Source organism: Oryx dammah, unplaced genomic scaffold (assembly GCF_014754425.2).
Source record: "Oryx dammah isolate SB20612 unplaced genomic scaffold, SCBI_Odam_1.1 HiC_scaffold_25, whole genome shotgun sequence".
Lineage (NCBI taxonomy): Eukaryota > Metazoa > Chordata > Mammalia > Artiodactyla > Bovidae > Oryx > Oryx dammah.
The window spans coordinates 11438423-11459906 of NW_024070209.1; the positions used below are offsets into that span (position 1 = coordinate 11438423).

The 21484-nt window shown below is 54.4% G+C and overlaps 1 protein-coding gene across 2 annotated transcripts; it reads right to left on the minus strand.

Annotated features, from left to right (window-relative positions):
- Nucleotides 1–841: 841 nt before the first annotated feature.
- Nucleotides 842–18302, minus strand: EMX1 (empty spiracles homeobox 1). Of its 2 annotated transcripts, none has more exons than XM_040223934.1 (3): nt 17789–18302; nt 11764–11948; nt 842–1397 (listed from the first exon to the last, which is right to left on the minus strand). In XM_040223934.1, exons 1-3 carry the CDS (start codon nt 18300–18302, stop codon nt 1230–1232), a joined length of 867 nt encoding a protein of 288 aa, XP_040079868.1. In that variant the 3' UTR covers nt 842–1229. The 2 variants fall into 2 exon arrangements, with proteins under 2 accessions (XP_040079868.1, XP_040079870.1); XM_040223936.1 differs by having other exon boundaries at nt 11764–11944; nt 17785–18203.
- Nucleotides 18303–21484: the final 3182 nt, after the last annotated feature.

The window sequence follows — 21484 nt, forward strand, 5'->3', positions numbered from 1 at the left end:
AGCAGTGAAGCCAGATGGAGGCATCGAGTTGGGCCACAAGGGGGTGGCAGTAGGCATGGTTGGGGACAGTCTTCAATTCCCGCCCAGTGGGGAGGCCGAGGTGGGGAGCAGGGGTGTGGATCATGTGCCAGATGGAGCAGTAGAGGCAGGTTTGGCCATGGTAAGGGCCAGAGGCACGGGATACAGGTTACGAACAGAGGTTTTCTTAGGATGAAGGAAACTGAGCTGCGTGACAAGCAGGAAAGACAAGTGAGCAAATTGGAGGCAGATGAACTAGAGATCGGTGGGCCCTGCCTCGAGCTCTTTCCCAGGCTGGAAGGCCCTAAGGAACCAGTTGTGAGCTCAGCCTGAAGCCCTGTCTCTGAAGCTTTCATCCACCCAGAGGGGCTTTGCAGGGACAAGAGAGCATCCTGGTGGGGCAGGACTTGGGGCAGAGGTGGTCAGCCTCTGGGAAGGGTGCCCCCTCTACCCAGCCCCATCTTCCCCTCCACTGGAGAAGTCACTAGAGCTCCATGCATGGAGAAATATGGATGCTCTCTCCTCCATGACCCACTTGGGCCTGATTCTCACCATTCATTAAGTTTGGGAAGACTTGAGCATAGCCTCCCTCAGAATATAGGGTGGTCCTTCCCTACGTCTAGCCTTAGTATCTCTTGCTGTGGAGTTGGAGCTAAAGACCAGGGTCAAGCACCATCAAGAGAAGAGTCAGTGGATTGAGTCTCCAAGGCCCCGTCCAGATTCCCAGGCCCTGAACAAGCTTGCTCAGCTGGTTCCCCCTGTGGCTCTCAGAGCCAGAACCCACCAGGTTCACAGGCTCTGGGGTTGGAGCTGGATGCCCATGTCATTAAGAGAGAGACTTTTATTGTTCCCTTAGGGAAGGGAGACACGAGGGGATCACTAAGAACTACAGCGGGTGCCTGCAAAATAAATTAAAACAGAAATGCGTCAAAACGAAAAGGAGATAAGAGAAATGGAGAGTGGCTGGGAGGCTGCACTGCCCAGGCGGGCAGGCTCTCCAAGGAGAAGGTCGAGCAGTCCCGGGCCTCAGCCAGCCCATATCTTGTCCCTCTGTCGGTGGTGGCCCCAGGCGCCGAGCCCTCCGGGGCCGTGACCTGAGGCCTCCACGCAGCCCGGCCGAGGAGTGGCCAGAGTCCTGCTGGGCCCACCGGTGGGGGGGCCTGGCCAGCAGCGCGTGGCACTCTGCCCTGGTGGGGTCGCGGCTGCCCACCCTAGTCATTGGAGGTGACGTCGATGTCCTCCCCGTTGGCCTGCTTCGTGGCAATGCGCCACCGGTTGATGTGATGGGAGCCCTTCTTCTTCTGCTCCGACTCGGGCCCTTCCTCCTCCAGCTTCTGCCGCTTGTACTTTGTCCTCCGGTTCTGGAACCACACCTTCACCTGGGCCGGGGAGGGAGGGGCACAGGTGAGAAACACCCAGGAAGCCCCCAGCAGCCACTCAGCCTTCAGGCTGGGCTGGGAGCCGGATGGGGAAATCGAGACCAGGGCCGTCTCCGAAGGCCGGTGCCACCTGATGGGTCTGGAGGTCTTCCCTCCCAGATGCAAATGAGGGGGGCCAGGGCACAGTGGGCCTGAGAGGGGCTGTTTTGCTGTCCCCTCAACAGAGGGGCGGAGAAGGCAATGGCACCCCACTCCAGTACTCTTGCCTGGAAAATCCCATGGATGGAAGAGCCATGGCTGCAGTCCATGGGGTCGCTAAGAGTCAGACATGACTGAGCGACTTCCCTTTCACTTTTCACTTTCATGCATTGGAGAAGGAAATGGCAACCCACTCCAGTGTTCTTGCCTGGAGAATCCCAGGGATGGGGGAGCCTGGTGGGCTGCCGTCTATGGGGTTGCACAGAGTTGGACAGGACTGAAGTGACTTAGCAGCAGCAGCAGCAACAGAGGGGAGGGAGGGGGCATGGAGCTGCTGCGCATCCTGGTTCCTGTAGCCATCACATGGGTCTGGATGGCTGGGGTGAGCCCCACCCCCAGGGCAACCCTGTGCTCAGAGCAGCACGAAGACGCAGAGCAGACACAGCCACTTAACCCGGAGGTGCTGTCCCTGCCAAGGGCAGTGTCCAGGACAGCCAGAGCTCTCTGAGGCCCACAGACCCCACTGCTCGAGGCGCCAACATCTCATACCATCCAGGTCAGTCTGTCTCATAAGAGGAGCCTGTCTTAGTAACCTCAGGTAGAATCCTCCATCCCGCCTCAGAGCTGGAGCTGGATGGGTGGGGAGTCCGGGATGCTTGGGTGCCAGCTCCTCAGGGTAGTCTGAAATCCACTAATGGAGGCCTCATCCTCCTGACACATTGAGGTGTCTGCATCCCCACCCAGTGCTCTGGACTTGCTGCCTCCACATCACCAGCCCTTGCAGCCCATCCAGATGTGGGAACAGGTCACACAAGGAATAGCTGAGAGAAATACCAGGGGACAGAAGCGAGCTCCTTCTTAAACACAGAGAGCCCCCCAACTCATGTCAGGCAGTGAGAGCCCTGACAAGGAGAGGGGTTGGAGGCCAACAACTCTCCGGTGTGATGCGGAGGCAGGGCGGGCCCATGATGCTAAGCCCATCCCCTCTAGGAAGCCTCCCAGACTCAGTCCCATCTCATCATCCCGCCTTCTCCTGCCTCCTCCAGCATTTGCTCAGTGCCCAGCCCACAACAGCCCTTAACACCCTGTCCTGCATGATCTGGGAGGATCGTCCTGGTCCTTCACTAGTTTTATAGTTTTAGTTCTTGAGGACTGTGGAGGAAACCTCACTTTGTCAACTCCTCCTGACTACACAGTCCTTTTCTTGGCCTTGCAGCACCAGGCCAGGCCAGATCACCCTCAGAGTTGGCGGGAGGCGCTGAGTGTGATCATCTGCTGTGTTCCCTCCCCTCTCTGGACTTAAATCCCTCATGCCTAAGAGAGATGCTTTCTGGGGCCCTTTACAGCTTTAGGGCACCTTCTGGGCTTTTGTTCCACAGGATACCTGGGGAAGGTGGTGCCAAGGGGCAGGGTTATGAGGCACGGAGGGTTTCCTGAAATAATAGCACATTTAAAAAGCAAGTGGATGGGCTTCCCAGGTGGAGCAAGTGGTGAAGAATCCACCTGCCAACGCAGGAGACATATGAGACTCGGGTTCGATCCCTGGGTTGGGAAAATCCCCTGGAGAAGGGCATGGCAACCCACTCCAGTATTCTTGCCAGGAGAATCCCATGGACAGAGGAGCCTGGAGCGCTACAGTTCATGGGGGTCACACAGAGTTGTATACGACTGAAGCAACTAAGCACAGATGCAGACAATTGCAGCTGGAGTGACCCCTGGCCCCCATACAGGTGGTGAGCGGTAGGTCGTGTGTGTGGAACAACGGTGAGCACCTCGCTGCGGCAACAGCAGTGACTACTAGGGGAGAACCTTGAATCCTGGGGTTGGGGCAGCTAAAGGCGATCCTCAGAGACACTACACGGATCTGTCCCTGCTCCCTGAGAATGGGTGAAAAGCATAGGCCTTAGCCACAAAGCCAGGTAGTGGCAGACAAAGCTGGACTGGCACGCAGGCCCAGGGGGCAGCTTCATGCTCAGGACGCCCCGCCTTCCCATTCTGCAGACATTGCCCCCCGTCCCCTCCGTGGAGACCGTCCCTCCCAGGGTTTCCATGGCACCATCGGTCCTGCCTGTTGGTTTCCGAGCACCAGGGTGGGTGTGAGGGCAGCCAGCGCTCAGTGCTACACAGAACAGCCACATGGACAGGAAGAGATGACTGGCCTTGGTGCATGGAGTGAGGGGAGGCCTCCTTCCTTCAGTTCCAGGGCTGGATTCAAACTCATTGCCTACATGTCCCAGCTCAGATAGATGGAGAAGATGGCAGATGCTCCAGGGGCAGCGTTTCTGGATTCCGTGCCCACCTTTCCTCAGGCACAGGGCTGGCTGGGCCCTGGGTGGTTCTCGGCAGAACCATTTGGCAGCCAGCCTGGCCCCTGCCCCCCACCCTGGAGCCCACTGTGACTGTGCCAGCCCGTAGGCGGGTGAGCTCGCCCCGCCTCCTGTGCAAGGCGTATGTGTGACTCAGGCCTGGATGCAGGGCTGGGGCGGTATTCCTGAGAGCCCCAGGGGCTGGCTGAGGGCTAAGCATGGCCAGCCTGGTGATGCACGATCTGGGGCGGCACCAGGAACACAGGGCCCTTTCTGTACCTTCTCCCTCCCCCATGCATTCCCAAGTCTCCTTCCAGAAAGGAGACTCATCTCTAGAGGGATTAGCCTAGCCTGCTACCCTTGCCCAGCATCACTGGCCCAAAGAGTGAAAGCTTTAGTGGTGGAACTTGGGGCACAGAGTATGTTTTCACACCAGGGACAGCTTCCTGGCCAACCCAAATGAAACGCAATTCTGAATATTTTCTCCATGAAAACTACTAGGGTCAAGGAGGCCGCTCTCTAGAAACGGGGACAAAAACTCTCTTCCCAGGCAGCCTGGCTATCTTCCGGAGAACAGCCTTGGGCTGAGTGTCCAGATGCTGTTTACAAAGACTGTAATAACAAGGGGATGCTCATGACTTAGTAATATCAGTGGAAACGGCAGGATGCACAGTTTGGGCACAGTGTGATCACAACCATGGAAAAACAAAGCCTATGCATGGGGAAAAAAAGACTAGAAGGAAATGTACCCAAAGTATGGGTGACTTGTCTTCTTTCCACTTTTCCGACTTTTCTTTAATGCTTACTTATAACAATTAATAGTAATTTTTTATTTGGTAAAAGAAAAGGAACTGGGCCCAAGTGTGGTAAGAGTTAGGAATGACACCCCATGAACTTTCCAGTCCAGCCAGGCAAATCTGGGGTCATCCCAGAACTCCTTCCCTAGAGGGCAGAAAACCTAGAAAGGAGCCAGGTCACATAACGTGGCTACCAGCTCAGTGGCAGAGGCCGTGGGAGACTGTACTTACTCTGCACTGCCTGCCCCCAACACTGGCATGCTACTCACCTTTCCTTAAGCCCAAGGCACACTTGGCTTTCTGAGCAGGGAAACCCTCTGGGTTTGGAGAGAGGTTCCTTGTGGCCTTCTAAGTCCCTACCACACTCAGTGTCTCTCAGTTTTTCTGATAAGCAAGATCCTTCCAAGAGTCTCCACTTTTGTCCAAGTTACGCCACTGGGAACACTCTTACTTGGCCTCTGAAGCTCTGTCCCCTTGTCCCTGGATGTGGCCCACTGCCGGTCTGTACTTCCTTAGTGCTTTTCTCTGTCTCAGTGACAGTGACTCCAGCAACGTGTTCATTTATTTGCTCAAACCTCTGTCTCCTCATCAGACAGCATGGGAACTTGGAGAACAAAAGTGGTGTGTTAGCTGGCTTTGGAGGCCCAGTGGGCACGTTCCAGGTATGTTCAGCTGGCAGGGCAGAAGTGAAGTGACTGAGCCCTGTGCTCTAGGAAAGAGGCACTTGTGCCAACTTGGCAAATAGGAGAAAATCAGTGGCAGAGGGATTAGACTCTTAACTGGAAAGGGGGTTTGGAAATTGCTGACTGCTAGAGAGATGGGATCCTTTCTTGGCTTACTTCAGTGGCCATTTCTATAAGAGGGTCAGTTCCTAATTCTTTCAGCTGTGGACTGGATTAACCACTTCTAGGAGGAAGGTGGAGAGGAAGATCCATTGTTGAGGGGACAAGGGTCAGCTTGAATTAGGCTGACTGATTGATTCAGGTGAAACTGGTGAGGATGAATGAACAAAGGAATGAATGAAGGTATCAAAGCATTAGTGGGTTGATCACTGTATACACAGATGAAAGAAGATGTGCGTGAGTGAATGGACAGTTCAACTTACCAACGAGCAAACTATAGCTCCAGCCAATGTTTCAGACTACCTTTGAATGAACCAGGTCTGGATCCCTTCTTTTCCACCACTCCCCAGTCTTAGCCCATCCTATCTGGGCCCCTGCACACTTTTAGGTGAATACTTGTCCTCTCCTCAAAGAGTTCAAAAACCTCTATCAAGGGCATTTGAGTCTTGTAACTCCGATACAAGAAGTTTCTCCTTATGTCCTACTATTACGTCTTCTGTTTTAATTTAAGCCTGTGTCCTTCTATTCTGTCAACCTCAGACACAGTGACACACCACTCTTTCTAGTCTGCCATCCTCAGACTAGACAGATGCTTGGAGGCATTAATCAAGCCACTCCTCAGCTCGCCTCCCTGCCCTTTCCACTGGGGACCTGCTTCCTAACATTTGCCCCCCCGAACTGCTCCCACGCTAAAGGTCAAGCCCAATGCCATGCTAAGCTCACCCCTCACTCCCCCAAACTGAGGTTGCCTCTGGCTCCTCATCAACCAGAGTCCTAACTCTTCCTAAGCTTTCTGGCTTCCTTCTCTCTCAGTCCACCCTGGATGCCTTCACTCTCAGGGAGACATCACAAGATTCGCCTATCTTCTCAGGACCACACCCTCAGAGAACCACTCCAGCCTCCCTTATCTCTCCTGTCCTCTCCTGTCTCCCACTGGACTCCTGGACCTTCAGAGGTGCAGAAGTTCTTGGAGAAGAGCCAATACTTAGGGAAGGGATGAATCCATCTCAGAATACACAGCGAGCCAGTAACCTTTCCCAAAAATTCAAGTTCCTTGGATATCTCCCTTTTATCCATCCCCCAAAGGGAGATATTCCAGGCAGGAAGTCTTCTTACCATGCCCCTCTGGGGAAAACCCATAGGCAGGTGACCACACACTTCTGCCTCCTAAGATCACCCCCAACGGAGAAGGCAATGGCACCCCACTCCAGTACTCTTGCCTGGAAAATCCCATGGACAGAGGAGCCTGGTAGGCTGCAGTCCATGGGGTCGCGAAGAGTCGGACTTGACTGAGCGACTTCACTTTCACTTTTCACTTTCATGCATTGGAGAAGGAAATGGCAACCCACTCCAGTGTTCTTGCCTGGAGAATCCCAGGGACAGGGGAGCCTGGCGGGCTGCCGTCTAGGGTGTCGCACAGAGTCGGACACGACTGAAGCGACTTAGCAGCAGCAGCAGTAGCAGCAGCAAGATCGCCCCCACCCATGCTCTTGGGCCCTAAGAAGGCAGCCACACTCAATAGCTCCCGCACCATCTTAATCCCAAACCCTCCCCCTTTCTTCCCACCAGTCTAGACGACCCTCCTTGTCTCCATGGCTGTGGTCTTCCAGGAGCCTTCCGCCCATGTAACTCTCCCCTGACCTCCTCAGTCCACAGCTGTGGCTTCAATGGGACTCCAGTCACTCACCCCTTGCATGCACTGTCTGAGGAATCTGCAAGGCCAAGAGACCACATTTCTGCATCCCTTCCCCTCACAATTCAGCTAAACTCAGCCAGGGTAGGTCAAGAAACACCTCCTGAACCGTCTGGAGTTGGAGGAACAGCTAGAAATACTGACCAATCCGTCAGCTGGAGCAACCAAATGCTTTCTCCCCCTCCCCCTAAAACTAATGCGCCCCTCCCCCCGCACGCACAGAAGCTCACAGAGGCGCTCCATGCCATGTGTACCTGTGACAGCGTCTGACCTTTGGGCACTGATCGCACTCAGCCCACATGGCCTCCACATCACGAGCACACATATGTTCATGCATGTGTGCTAAGTTGCTTCAGTCGCGCCCAACTCTTTGCAACCCTACAGACTGTGGTGCTCCAGGCTCCTCTGTCCGTGGAATTCTCTAGGCAAGAATACTGGAGTGGAGAAACAAACTAGGCAGAGCTCCCCAAGCCGGCAAATGGGACTGCAGTATTTGCCTCCCTGCTAACTGACTGTGTGACCTTGGGCCAGTTACTTCATGCCATGCCCTCCTCCAGGGGATCTTCCCGACTCAGGGATCAAACCCGTGTTTCCCGCATTGAAGGTGGATTCTTTACTGCTGAGCCACCAGAGAAGCCTCACATATATGTTACATATGCTCATTACACACACACACACAAGCTCACTCAAACTCGAGGGTCTGATATAACGCAGGCCCGACTCTGCCCTACCGGCCACCAGGATTGATTCTTAGATAGCCTTCACCCTGGTCAGACTGCTGGGCTGCGCTACAGCAAAGAGGAGCAAAGAGCTAGAAGGAAGAACTAGCCCTTGCCCAGGGCCCCTCCCCCCTCCTCCTGGATTAACCCACGCCATTAACTCCACTCCCAACCAATTTAAAGCCCTATCCCAACTAAAAAGCTTGGGTTGCCTACCCACAGCATCCCATGCTAGAGCTTTGGGCATACAGATACCCCTGAACTCTGAACTAAGACCCACACACCCATCTGCTTAACCCTCCCTGACGTTTTATCCGTGAATTGGTCAATAAAACTCCATCACCTATGACTGATCAAAAATCAGCTATGGAAGTGCAAGGGAATCATAGAAGCAGAAGGATGGAAAGGGAGCAGTGATGGCAAAGAGTGAGGGGAATGACTGATAAAACTAGCATACGGATAAGTATACAGTTAAGAGAAAACTGCCCACTCATTCAGTACATGTTTATGGAACATCTACTCCTTGCTGGTCACTGAACTGGGCCCTGGGGCATAGCAAGAAGAAGGAAGGCTTGCCCTCTGTCTCCCAGAGTTGAGATGCTCAGGCCTATTGTTCATTAGGATCACCCAGAGAGCTACTTTATAAACTTCCCTGGGTCTCACCCTGGAACTCCTAAGAGAACCTCCTGAGCAGGCTCTAGGAATCCGTATTTTAAGATTTCTTTGAGAGATGGATGCAACCAGTGTATAGTCTGACACTTGGCATGGCGGGTTATTAAACAATAGCAAATTGCAGGAGATACGCTGTGAGTCCTGAGAACCTGGAGGAGAGATTATACAGAAATACAGAGAAATAGAATATAGATAAGCCAGATGCTCAAGGATGGAAAGAACCCTGGAGTTCATTTTATTCAACCTTACAGATCAGGAACTGAGGCCCAGAAAAAAAGACAAAGCAAGAGTTGATGAGATGATAACCGTTATAGACATATGCATATATTGTCAGCTGCTAAAGATCTATAGAGATGGAAGTTTGACATGGATGGTAGATATAGAGAAGGTAAAACAGAGTAGATGATAAAGAGATAATCAACAGTTGGGTAAATAGGAATTATAGTTCAGAGATAGAATTAATGATAGAATTAATAATAACAGATAGATAATAACAGAATTAATAATAAATAGGAAATATAAATTAACCAGCTTTGTGGAGGTAATTTAATGAGAGTAGACAGAAGTACATGGCTAGATATAAAATAGCTATCTGTGAGGGACAGAATAGAGAGTTCTGAGAGACAAATATAGATATTGACAGTAGAAATAGATGGCAGGGGGCTGATGGGAATGATTGAAGCTTGACAAATAGCTGATAGCTAGATTTGACAGGTACGCTTGCCTGGCAAATACAGCAAGATGGATAGATAATTAGTTAATTATATAGCCTAGGTCCAAATGATAGTTACAAAAGGGACAGAAAGTAGCTCTGCTGATGAAATAGACTGAACTAAGAATCAATAATTCCAGGTGTAGACCTTATTATAACAATAATTTGACATATTACTTTCAACAAAGGGGAGAGAAGTACTGGGGGTGATAATTAATATTATTTGAGTTCAAGTTAGGTATCTGATCCTTAAACCTATTTTCTGGATGATGATACCAGAACTCAGAGATGTTGAGTAACTGGCCCAAGGTCACACCATTAGTAGGAAGGCAAATGCTGAAATCCCATTTGCGTGCTTGGGGAGCTCTGCCTAGTTCATTTCTCCATCTTAAAGGCCTCACCTGGAAGGATAGGACTCTACAAGGAGGTTTCTCAGGCTCAAATGTCCCACAGTTCTATTATTTTGTTTGTTTCATATGCTTAAACCAGCTCATTTATAGATGCAACAAGATTAGCCATGAGTTTTGATAGTTAACAAAGCTGGATCCATTTTATTTTCTATCTGGTTTTCTTTTAAATATATGTTTAAGCACCTTCTAATAAAAATGAGAGGAAACAATCATTAGGTTTACTAACTGGCATTGTTAGGCCCAAATATTGACAGGCAGATAAGTTCAGTTGAAAGAAGGTCAATTAAAAATGCTCTCACTGAACTAAAAATATGGAAGTTTAAAAAAAATGACATTATTTCAACAAGTGTTAATCTGTGGTTGGTGGACATAAATGGTTTTGTTTTCTTACACTTCTGCAATTAAATTTAATAACTAATACTTTTTAAATGAAGGTAACTATAAATACCATTCTTAAATGACACCTTGTTTTAAACAAAAATTTTAAAACGTTTGCGAAGAGGGAAAAGTGGGTGTTATTTTATTAACATTTTTTAATACCTTTTTTTAAAAAAAGTTTTTAAAATTTAACTCTGTGTGTGTGTGTGTGTGTGTTTTTTTTTTCTTTGTGAGCTTGATCTCTGCAGTTAGAACAGACGGGCTAGCAAATCCGAAAAAGCCCGGGTCGTGCCGCCGAGACAGAAGCAATGCATTGATGAACCAGGGCATCAGACAGGACATAGATACCAACATGCGTCGTGAGCGGGAAGACTGAGGTCGAGGCTGGGGACGAGGTTGAATTTGGATTCCCACATGAAGCCTTCTATCTAGCCTCACTGCTACCCAGGAGAGCCCAGGCTGCACACACACATCCCACCCCCGCCCCCAGCCCGGCACCATCTCTCTGTCGGGACTCGGGTGGAGGATGGTGGTGTGAGAGGCGAGCAGAAAAAGGAGCGGAAGATGAGATGCCGGCGGCGGGCGAGAGCGGCTGGGCCGCCAGCCGACCTCTCTCTTTGCGAATCTGGAAGCTGTCGGGGACGCGAGGGAGTTAAGGTCTCCCAAAGCCTACCCAGTTACAGAAATCCTCCTCCAGGGCAGCAACCAGCCACCCCAGCGCGCTGGACTCCGGGCGGACCGAGAGCTTAGCGGTGCTTCCAGACATTTATTTATGCCAAAGTCTTTACTTACAATAAGGCCAAATCTGCCTCCCTATACTTCCCTTCTAGTTCTTTAATTTTTTTAAATCAATTACAAAAACACTACGTGGTGATTGTAATTTCATCCAGTTCAAATCCCTTCAATGCCATCGCAGTTTATTCCCTCCCCAATTCAACAGCTCTTCAAATGATGAAAACAGGCCCTGGATACCAGAATCTACCTTCCCACCGTTTCCAGGTCTCGCCGACGCCCGCACACACACACACGGCCGCTTCAGCGCGGTGCCAGCCCGCCTGCGCAGAGACCAGGGCCGGCCTCGGACCCCGGGCAAGGGCGCGCACTCCCGGCTAACCTTCTGCTCTATATAGCCCGGGGACCCGTGGTCTTTCTCCCCACCGCGAGGCCTTCGCCCCCGTCGCCCCTGCACGGCAGCGGAGCGAGTACGGGACAGGCCTGGGCACCTCACACCCCTCCGAGCGCCCCCAGAACAGTGGCGGAAGAAGGGCTGCAGTCACCGCAGGGCTGAGCCGACACCAGAGGGCCCGGGCGGGCGCGGAGTGACCGCGGCGTGGGTGTTCCGCGCTCGGCCAGCTCCCGAGGGCGCCCGCCGCCTCCTGACAGCTGGCACCTCCCGTGGGCTGTGTGAGCTGGGTCGGAATAAGGTTTGATCCCAGCCTCCGGGTAGGTCCTTAGTACTTAATAAAAGTCCTGTGGCCCCTTCGAGGCTGTACGCAGTTGGAGGGAAGACAGTCATGGCGGGGGCGCCGCAGGGGTGGCGGGAGGAGCCGGGGCAGGCTGGGGGGCGAGGCCGGCCTCTCCGGCACCCGCCCGGCCCACCTCCACCTGGCCCCCGGGCGCAGCGCGGACCATTCATTACCTGCGTCTCGGAGAGGCTGAGGCTGCCGGCCAGCTGCTTCCGCTCGGCGCCTACCACGTAGTGGTTCTTCTCGAAGGCACGCTCCAGTCGCAGCAGCTGCGAGGGCGAGAAGGCCGTGCGGATCCGCTTGGGCTTGCGCGCGAAGGGGCCGTGCAGAAGCAGCCCGTCCTGGGGCACGTCGCTCGCTGTGGCCGCGTCACCGACGGCAGATACAGACAGAGAGAAGGGCACCGTGAGCTGCGGCCCGGCCGCCCGCGAAGCCGCCCAAGCTCGGCCCTCGCGCCCCGGAGCGCTCCGCTGCACTCTCCAACCCTTGACACACGCACACCCACGTCTCGGCTTTCCTTTTTGCCGCCCCTTCTTTAAGTCCACTCCTCTCCCCATACCTCCTCCTGGGGGAGAGCTATCGGGTCAGGGGACGCCTGGAATCAGCGCTGCGGATCACTGTTGGGCCAAGAGGCGGGCCGGGGTCTGTAGAGGCGCCCACCCGCCCGAGTCCACAGTGCCTGAGCAGCCTAAGAGGCCAAGGGAAGCTCTGTCTGGTATGCCCCGTCGTGTCCCCCTCAAAGTGGACCAGGGGTAGAAACAGGGCTGGGTGTCAGGAAAGTGGCAAGGGGCACAACCTGGCTGTCAGATGTCCCCGTACCAAACGCAGATTCAAGAACTGAGGGTATCTTAGGAACTCTCCCTTCACACCTGCTTAAACCAGCCTTGCAACTAAATGCTCAGGCTACTAGCCCATAGAAAATTCCTGCCAACAAGCGGAGGCTCTGCAAGTGGTAAAAATAGGCCAGGGCCCAGGTCAAAATCCAGACAGCATCTGGAGGTCTCCAGTTAGGTTACTTCTTCCAAATATCCCACCTCTCTCCCCCCAGGTCTTCAGATAAAATCCTCTTCCTGCAGACTTACTGCTCTCTGGTGGAAAAAGACCTTGCTTCATCCCTGAATAATCTCGTGCTGAAGACATGTGTATAAATAACTAGATGTCATCTTTCTCTCTAATAGATATAGATATATTGGTTTCTGCATGGGCGTATGTAATATATGCTCCAGCCTCCCTACTGTCTTTTTCTCCTATCTACCATACAGGATTTTCAAAGAGTGTAACAGTCCCTTGGCAAATGTTGGCCATCATGGGGACTCAGCTGCTACATGCAGGAGGAGGGGCTGACATTGGGCTGAATAGGGCTGAGGTAGTAGGGTCAGGAACTACAAAAGCTAGAACAAGCTTCCATCCACAGCCCCAGTCTCAAGGAATCCCCCCACTAGGCCCTCACACAACCTCTGGCTTGGTTGCACATGCCAACAAGACTGGAAACAGGCCCTGACACCATCCATGGATTCCCATGCAGTGGCACATACTAACTAGTACCCTAACCCACCAAGAGTGCAGAGCACTGCATGAAATGTTTTGACAGTTAGCAGTTGAGATTGACTGATCCAATTAATTTCTTCAGAAATGGCCACTGGTTTGACTCAGTTTGATTTGTTGTTTTGTTCTTAAGACAATTGTTTGGATAATTCAGTTGAGCTCTCCCATCTCTGGAACTATCTCTGTAAGCGAGGCAAGGGCACATAATTGAGATGCTGTTGCTACAACTCTCCAGGTAACCGTTCATGTCCCTCTGCTGGTGGAAACTGCCTGACCTGATTTTCTCCAAGTCTGTGGGCTTTGGACATCTACATAGGAAAACTTGATTGCTGGGGTTTTCTGGGGAATAGCGTTGCCTAGGAATGAGTGGCCAGTGCCTGGGTGGGTGGGGGGAGACAGAGTCCTCTGAAAGGGGGAAGCTACTAACTTCCAGTTGCCTTATTCATTGCAAGTGACTGGATCTGTGCTGCTACAAAAGTGAGTGGGATCACATCACAGGAAGATGGAGGGTCAGGGATACCCTGCCCACTGGGTCCTTCAAGGTGGGGGCAGAGTCTCAGGCCTGACAGAAGGAAAAGTTTAGCTTGTGGTGATGGAGGGGACAGATGATTAGGGGAGGTGGTCTGGCAGAGAGGGATAGGAGGGAGAGAAAGGAGGAGAAGGATCCAGGTGCAGAAAAGGATTACAGCCTCAAGTGGGAGCCAGTGTGATGAGGACAGAGAAAGGTGGGAGAGGTGGGTGGGAAGCAAACACTCTTTTTTGATGTTAAAATAAATTGCTTCAAAAAACAATAGCATTCCAAGCTCAAGTCAAATACCAACAGTGGTTTTCTCTGGACAAAAGAGCTGGAGCGGGAGAGAAAGCCTAGCACACCCCTGTGATCACAGGCTTTGGCCTCAGCAACTTGATGGGGCCCAGGCTGGTCTGAAATGAAGTGGCAGTGTGGAGACACCCTCGATTTGTGAGTGAATGGGATGCAGAAGTGTGAAGGGTAGTGTGGGGTTGAGAAAGCAGGACTGCAGCCTGCCTCAGTGTGTGACTTGATGGGTGTTTTATAATTCCATGCTGTGTGTTGGTCACTTGTGCGGTAGAGTTCTCTGTGTTTGTCTTTATAAGCCCAAGGTGGAGGATGGAAACAACAAGCTTCTCTTCCTGACATACATAGGACCATTTGGCTTGACTCTGGCTATTTTAGGGGAAAGACAGACTGCTTTTGGTCTTCTTCAGCTGGGGAGAGAATAGCCATTGTAAGTTCATTGTAATCCCCCAAAGGGGCAGATAGCATGTGTCCTGTAATCTGTGTGTGCATGTGCAGAAACACAGAAGTCCTGACCCGACCAAGAAGGAGCAGAGACCAGGAAAAACTACTCAAGAGGCTGATTACTGATGAAAGATATGATTTCAAAAGAAGCAAGGACTTTTTCCTGTAAGGGAGAGTATGTTTAGTACAAAATGAACCATCCTGAGAAACTGATCCATAGTTTCATGTTTCTATAAGAACCAGGGTGATGCCTACGAGCCTGGGCCACTCTGACTCTGATCTATGGAGAAGGGACCTCAACTACCATGGCTTCAGTTTGCCTTAATTGGACCAGAAGAGCAGAACAAGCTCTCAGACTGGGGTTGCAGTGTGGCCTGTTTAGAGACAGTCTGTGAGAGTAGGCTGTCAGTTTTAGGCAAGAACAGGCGGGAAAGTGGAAAGGGGCTGGCTGAGTCTTCCCTGTAGCTCCTAACTGAACCCCACTCTGCCCCGTTTTCCTCCAGCCTCTCTCTTTAAGGCAATGGCTGGGAACTAGCAATCGACGTTCCCAGGACTGAGGTGGCAGGAACTGGGAACTAGGGATTCGAAGGCCTGGGGCCCAAGCTGCAGTGCCTCCTGGAGATGCTATGGCAAGCTGGGGGCTCTGGGCCGGAAGGCGAGGCGGAGGGGCCTGGGGCTACAAGAAGGAGAAGCCCGCCCGTGAACGGAGATAACCTATTCCCCGCTCCTCCTGCCGGAACAAAGGCTCCCTTTGAAGCACCGGCCCATTACCACCACCAGTCCCGAGGGCCTAATCTCCCACGGCCCCCTCCCGACGCAGCTTCCCGGCCTGGAAAGTTCCTGCTGTCCGAGGGAAATAGCACCGAAGTGCGGCTAACTCGCTGTCTCCTCCAGCCCCTCCTCTTCAGGCCTCGAAAGCCGCCTCCGGCTTCGGGGTCCCCCCGCCTGGTCCCGACCATTCCGCGCTGACTTTTCTTCTCCCAGAGCCTTGCTCAGCGGAGAAGCCCTACCCTGCGCGCCGGGACCGCACTGTTGGAGAGCGCTGCGCACAGAACGCAGACGTTTTCCTTTTCGTTCGTGTAGGGTTTTGGTTCTTGCATTAAAACGGGGCTGAAATGAGCATCGCAGAGACCCGGTTCTCTAGAAAACGCGGCGCCGGAGGGCCTGAAATGACTCGGCTCATATCCCCGAGGGCCCCCGAAGACGCAAGGACGCCGGGGCCTCAAGGTGTCTGCCCCGGCGCTGACCAGCCCTGAAGCCAAAACCTCTCAGAACTAAAAAAAAAAAAAAAGTCATTCCGTGCCCAACAGATTCTCGTGTTCAAAAATGAGACCACATTTGGCTCCATCTCCGCGTCCAGACACAGTTCTTGGGAGAAAAATGCAACCGTTTTTGCAACTAGACAACGTGCCCTCCGGGGCTGAAGGCTCAGGGAGCGGCGGCAATTTCCGAGAGGATTTTGCCGAGGATTTATTCAGCCTCGCCTGACTGGGGATGCTCAGAGCCGGAGCTGGATCTCTTACAAGGCGTTCCCGACCCTTGGTGCCCCGGCCCTCGAACCCTGAAAGCCAGTGTCGGCGAGGTCAATGGCGGGAAAGGAAGCGCGGAGGGCATGGGGCGCCGGGTCTAAAGCTGAGGGCGTCGCCGGGGAGGCCATCTCCGAGTGAGCAGAGACTACAGGGGTCAGGACCGGTTCTGCCCTCTTCTTCGAGCTCCTGTTCCTCCTCTGGTCTGCTAACCACCTGTCCTTCCGCCGCCCCAGCCCGAGGGTTTACAAACAGCCGCGACTTTCAAATTGGCCTGCAGTCGCCAAGTTTAGAGACCGGTGACCCAGCCCATGGAGGACCGAGGTGGTTTGCTCAATTTAAAACAATACTTAATTTTATCAGTAAACATTGATTTTAATTGACAGATTTCTATCCCATAGCGGCTGACACCATAGGCATTTTTTGTTGTTCCGGATGATTTGGGCAAATCTTTGAAATCCCCAGAGCAGACAAGACTTCCCACAAAAATTCTTGCTCAAACAATTACCTTATTTTGTGGGATCTGCTAGGTCAGTATCTATGAGCCAGCTGCGACTCGGAAAATTGTCTGATAAATTGGGGTGGGGAAAGCGGCTTTCCATGATACAGTTAAGCATCTATAGCGAAAGCTTCATGAGGTCATTTTCTTCTATCATCTAGATAATTGTACCAAATACCCAATTTATTTTGACTGTGTAGATCCAGTTTACCACCAGATCAGCCAAAGCTCTAATCACGTCCTTTTCATTTGTTTTGCTAAGAGCCCGTTTACCTAGCTCTGAGTCAGGAAACCTAAGGCTGAGGTCTGGTCTACACAAACAAAATAAAACTGAAAACTAAACCAATTACTGCAGAAATTAAGGCCACTCCAAAAAAAGTGAGGGGGGGGCGCAAGAAGAAAGAAAAGAAAAGAAAAAAATCAATAAATTCAAAGAAGAAAACGAACTCCAAACTAATGGAACTATTTGCTTGGAGAAAGTCAGACCACTGAAACCTCTGTGTGTGTTTGTGTGTGTGTGTGTGTGTGTGTGTGTGTGTGTGTGTGTGTGTGTGTAAAAGAGAGAGAGAGAGAAGTGGGGGATCTTACCAATCCCATTGCCCAGTGCAGACTAGGGGGCTCAGACTGCCTACGACCTTAAAAGCCCTCTGCCCCCGCCCCCTGCCTGGGAGGACTTCAGTCGGTACCCTAGCAGCCTGTCGGTTCCCCGAGTCCGCGAGCGTCGCGGGAATGCGGTTTGCTTTGGCAAACCTTCCCACCCTGGGTCCGAGAGGCACGTGTGACTTGGAGAAGTCTGGCCGAGGTTGCTGAGAAATATCCCCAAACAGAGGAGCACTGAACACTGAACATTAACTCTCCAGTTTTCCCTCCCCTCTGCCCCTTCTTCCCACAGAATCGGCACAAGCAGGTGGACTTTCCCCTGTCTCCTTGCGCCAGCGAAGGCGGATCCCTGGGAGTTGGTTGTGGAAGTGCGAACGTCGTATGGTCCCAGGTCCAGCTGGGTCGGAGGGAGGGCGGCCGACGCTCAGTTCTCTGGGATGGGACTGGCTCAGCCTGGAGACATTAAGGCAGGCCGCAGGGAGGACCAGGAAAGGCTCCAAGGATGCGCCCGGGCTTGGCGTCCGCACCGGCATCATTCCTGGAAAAGCCTGGAGGTCCCAACCTGGTTCTCTGGGAGGGAAACCAAGGCGGCAGAAGAGCGAATGGATCTGGCGCGGCTCTTCCCTGCTTAGGAATCGGCCTCTGTGGACCTGCAACCTTTTCTGACACAACTTCTGAATGGCCCCGGACTCCCCCCGAGCTTTCCGCGCGCCGCCGCACCGCGGGCGCCGGCTGGCCGCCGAGGCGGGCACAACGTGGGCACTCACCCTGAAAACGGTGGCCGAAGAAGCGGTTCCGCAGCACCCAGGGATAGAAGTGCAGAGGGTCCCGGTGCTGGGCGCCGAAGAAGGAGTGCGGGGGCTGCAGCGGGGAGGCGCCCAGCTGGTGCGCCGGGTGCACGGTCAGCGCGTGGTGGTTCATGGCCTCGGGGAATACGAGCTCGGGACCGCCGTAGAGCGAGCGGCCGGCGCCCGCGGCGGCGGGGAAGCCGCTCACGAAGGCCGCTTCGGCTGTGCTGGGGTGAGGATAATTGAGCGCCGTGGGCCGGAGCGGCTCCTCCGAGGCGGTCGCCGCCAGGGGATGGGAGCCTGCGCCCCCGCCGCCAGTGCCCCCTCCAGTGCCGCCGTCCTTGGCCACCAAAGACTCGATGGTAAAGCCGCGCTTGGCTGTGGGCTGGAACATGGTCGCGGCCGCCAGAGCCGAGCGAGGCACCCGGGCTCTGGGGAGCGCTCCGCGTCCTGGCGCCGCCGCCGTGCGGGGTGTGCACCCAGCCAGGCACATGCACACACACCAGCACCCTTCACCTCCCCCGCCCGCCCGCCCGCGCTCAGCCCCTGCCCACAAGCCAGGCGCGGAGCGGCGAGGGGCGTGCGAGCCAGCGAACGCGGAGTCGGGCCACGGCGCGAGGCTAGGCGCGCCGGCCTCTGCGGCCAACGGGCAGCTCCCGGCGCCGGCACCGGCACGGGCTCCGAACGAAGCTGCGAGCTGCCACTACCGCCTGGGGACTGAGCCCGGCCCCTTCCCTTCCGAGTCCAGCCGGGACCGACCCCCGCCCCCGGTCCTCCCAGCAGTGTCCTGCCCGGCCTCGGTCACCGCGCTGCTCGGCGAGAGTTAGCGGGCACCTGCCCCGCGCTCGCCCATTGGCCGCCGCTCACCTGCCCCAAGGTGGGGGGCGGGGCGGGGCGGGGCGAGGGACCGCGGGAAGGGAAAGGAGCCAGCAGTCGGAGGCAAAAACCGGACTGGAGCTCGTGCGGGGCGAGCTAGGCCTCCTCCTGCTCTCGCGTCTTCTCGCATCTCTGCCCTTTAGCTGAGTCTGGCGGCAGCCGCAAGCGTCTCCACCCAGGCGGGAGCAGAAGGAGGCGTGTGAGGGGTCTGGGGCTTGGGAGAATCTCCAGCCCCGCTCCCCAGTGTGTAAATCAGTTGAACCCTCTCCAGTTCGTCCCGGGATGTCGTTTCAGTTCTCAGATAACTTGAATTCGAGTGCAATGTGGGTGTTTGGGGTCCAACGAATAGATTCTTCTGAGAACTTGCTCCCCTGGCCGCTAGGACCCTCGGGATCTCCCATCGTCCGTCTCCTGGGACGCAGTTCCTGGGGCTTGTTCCTGAGGTTTCTCGTTTTCTGAGTGGTAAGGGGGACAGCTTCGGAAAGCGGACGCGCAGTTATTTTCAGAAGAGGCCAGGCCAGGGAAAGCGCTGGAGGAGCTGGCGGAGTGGTCACCCAGACGTCCCAAGCTGCAGTTCTCCGGGCTTGGAAGCAGGTCCTTGGCCCAGCTACTGGCATCGCGACCGGCCCGCAGGGCCATCTGCTTTCCTCGTCTTCTCTGATTGCGGAGCTCAGGTGCAGGCGGTCCAGGACAGGCCGGGGCCTTGAAGACACTGTCTTACGTTGGAGGTGGCTGAACAGTCCACAACCAACGCCTAAGACTCTCCAAGAAGACACAACAGACCATCCCAGGAAAGTAGCAGCCACCTGGCCTCCTCCGACCCTCACCTTCCACTCGCGAACGCAGGCAGCGGACTACTCTACTCCAGCCAGTTTCCATTTCGTGCACTAATTCGTCGGGGATGAGAGGGCAGTGGGAAGGAGAACAAATACTCAGCAAACTTTTCCACCAGGGCCTTCCAGGCCGCAGGAAAACAGTATCCAGGCCTAAGAGGACGCTAGGCGGTGATGGGGAGGCTGGGACCTGCACCCTGCCAGTGCACTGTGAGAAGCCGACCTGCTTCCTCGCTGCTGCCCGGCTTAGAGCGGCCTGGCCGCGGCCCGGGTGCGCGGATCCCGGCAGTGCGTCCGGGCGCCCAGCGGCCAGAAGGTCCTCGAGCCGCGAGGCTCTGCAAGGACTCCAGGCCAGGTCTTGAGAGTGGCCTGCCTGAGCGCCCGCAGTCTCGGCCGGGGAGAGCGCTCCGGGCGCCCTTGTTGCCACAAAGCGGGTTAAAGTCTATTTTCCACTCGACTGGTCCGAAAAGCCCCCGCGAGCCGAAGCCGTTCCGGCCCCCTTGGGAGAGGTGGGGAGGAGACGGCGAGGGGTGGGGGGAGACTGCCGCACCCTGCAGCCGGTCGCGTCCAGAGCAGACCCGGGCGGAGCACCTCGGAGGCGCCCCACAAACACCTGAGGAAGGAATGTTACTGAATTCGTGGCGAGGGCTTGTGTCTCTTTTGCTGGCCCCTCCAGATCTTTCTGGCTCACTGTGCTGGTCTCTCCGCTTCTGTCTCAGGCTGTCTCTTTCTCCCTTTCCTGCCTCTTTACCGCCCTCTCCCCCGCCCCGCCCCTGCCACTTTCCCTCTGTTTCTTCCCCCTCTCCCTTTGCCTCATCCTCCGTTCCGGGTAAGGAGAAGCTCCCCTGAGTGGGGATAAGGACCTAACCAGGCCAAATCGCTGGGGTGGTGAGGGTGCGAAGCTGGGCAAAGACATGGAACCGAGATTTTCGTTCTATGTGGAAGGAGACAGCGTGAATTTTGCTGGAGCAAGGTCCCCGCAGGGAGGCAGGTTTAGCTGGAGAAGCATCACCGGGCCTGTTCTCTGAATGTGGCTAGGAGGGACTAAGTGCTTGGGCGTGTGACCGAGGAGACTGGAGCCGGATAGGGTTGAACTGAGCCCCAGGCTTTGTTCCCCTAGCCGGTGGTGAACCTCACTGGTCTAGCTGTAGGCCCCCACGTCCTACCTCACTGCAAGGCGGAACATTGACCCCTGAACTCACTAAATTGGGCCGGTAGAGGAGCTTGGAATCTACTGGGCCATTCTGGACATATCTACACTGGCCACATGGACTTTCCTTATCTGGCTCTGGGTATACATCTCCCTGTGTAAATCCATAGACCTTTATAGTAACTTCTCGTTGCGCTTTCCAAATACTTGGACATCAGTTGTCTGTCATTAACCCTGTTTACAGATGAAGAAACGGTCTGCATGGGACCAGTGACTGGAGTCTAGTCCTGGACTGGGTTGAGGTGGGACAGTTCAGTGGGCCTGGCCATAGTTCAGGTTCTGCCCCCATTCTACCCCAACCCCGGCCACTGCAGCTGGATTCTCACAGGATCAGTGAGGGGTTACCCAGTGCCTTGGGTGAAGGGGGTTCTACCTTCAGTTTCCCTCTCCTTAGCCTCTCTCATTGTGCCTTTCTCTCACTTTCCTTCCGTGATTTCATAATTTCCTTCCTTCCCTTCCCTCCCTTGGCAGATATTTATCTTACCTGGTTTCCTCTATTTCCGTTGCTCTTAGGGCCTCTTTTCCCCATGTTGTCTCCCCTGCAGTAGGTTAAGAGAAGAATTTGTTACCTTCAGGAGGTCTCTAAGTCTCCCTCTGTGTTCTGGACCCAGCATCAAGGCTCCCCACCACGCCCCAAGTTTTTCTTGGGCCAGATTCCCTGCTTGGTCCCTGCCAAGCCCCCACAGGTCTCCCACTGCGACCTCCCCTCAAAACAGCTGACTGTGTGCTTGCTTCCTCCCCTCACCGGTGGACGGA

What these genes read in the sequence shown, in the direction of transcription:
- EMX1 (XM_040223934.1), bottom strand. Translation starts at nt 18,302, where the DNA reads ATGTGCCTGGCTGGGTGCACACCCCGCACGGCGGCGGCGCCAGGACGC. An exon ending in CTTCGGCCACCGTTTTCAGG is followed by an intron (nt 11,949 to 17,788) that starts GTGAGTGCCCAC and finishes ACGCGGCCACAG; the next exon opens with CGAGCGACGTGCCCCAGGAC. An exon ending in TCAGCCTCTCCGAGACGCAG is followed by an intron (nt 1,398 to 11,763) that starts GTAATGAATGGT and finishes TCCCCGGCCCAG; the next exon opens with GTGAAGGTGTGGTTCCAGAA.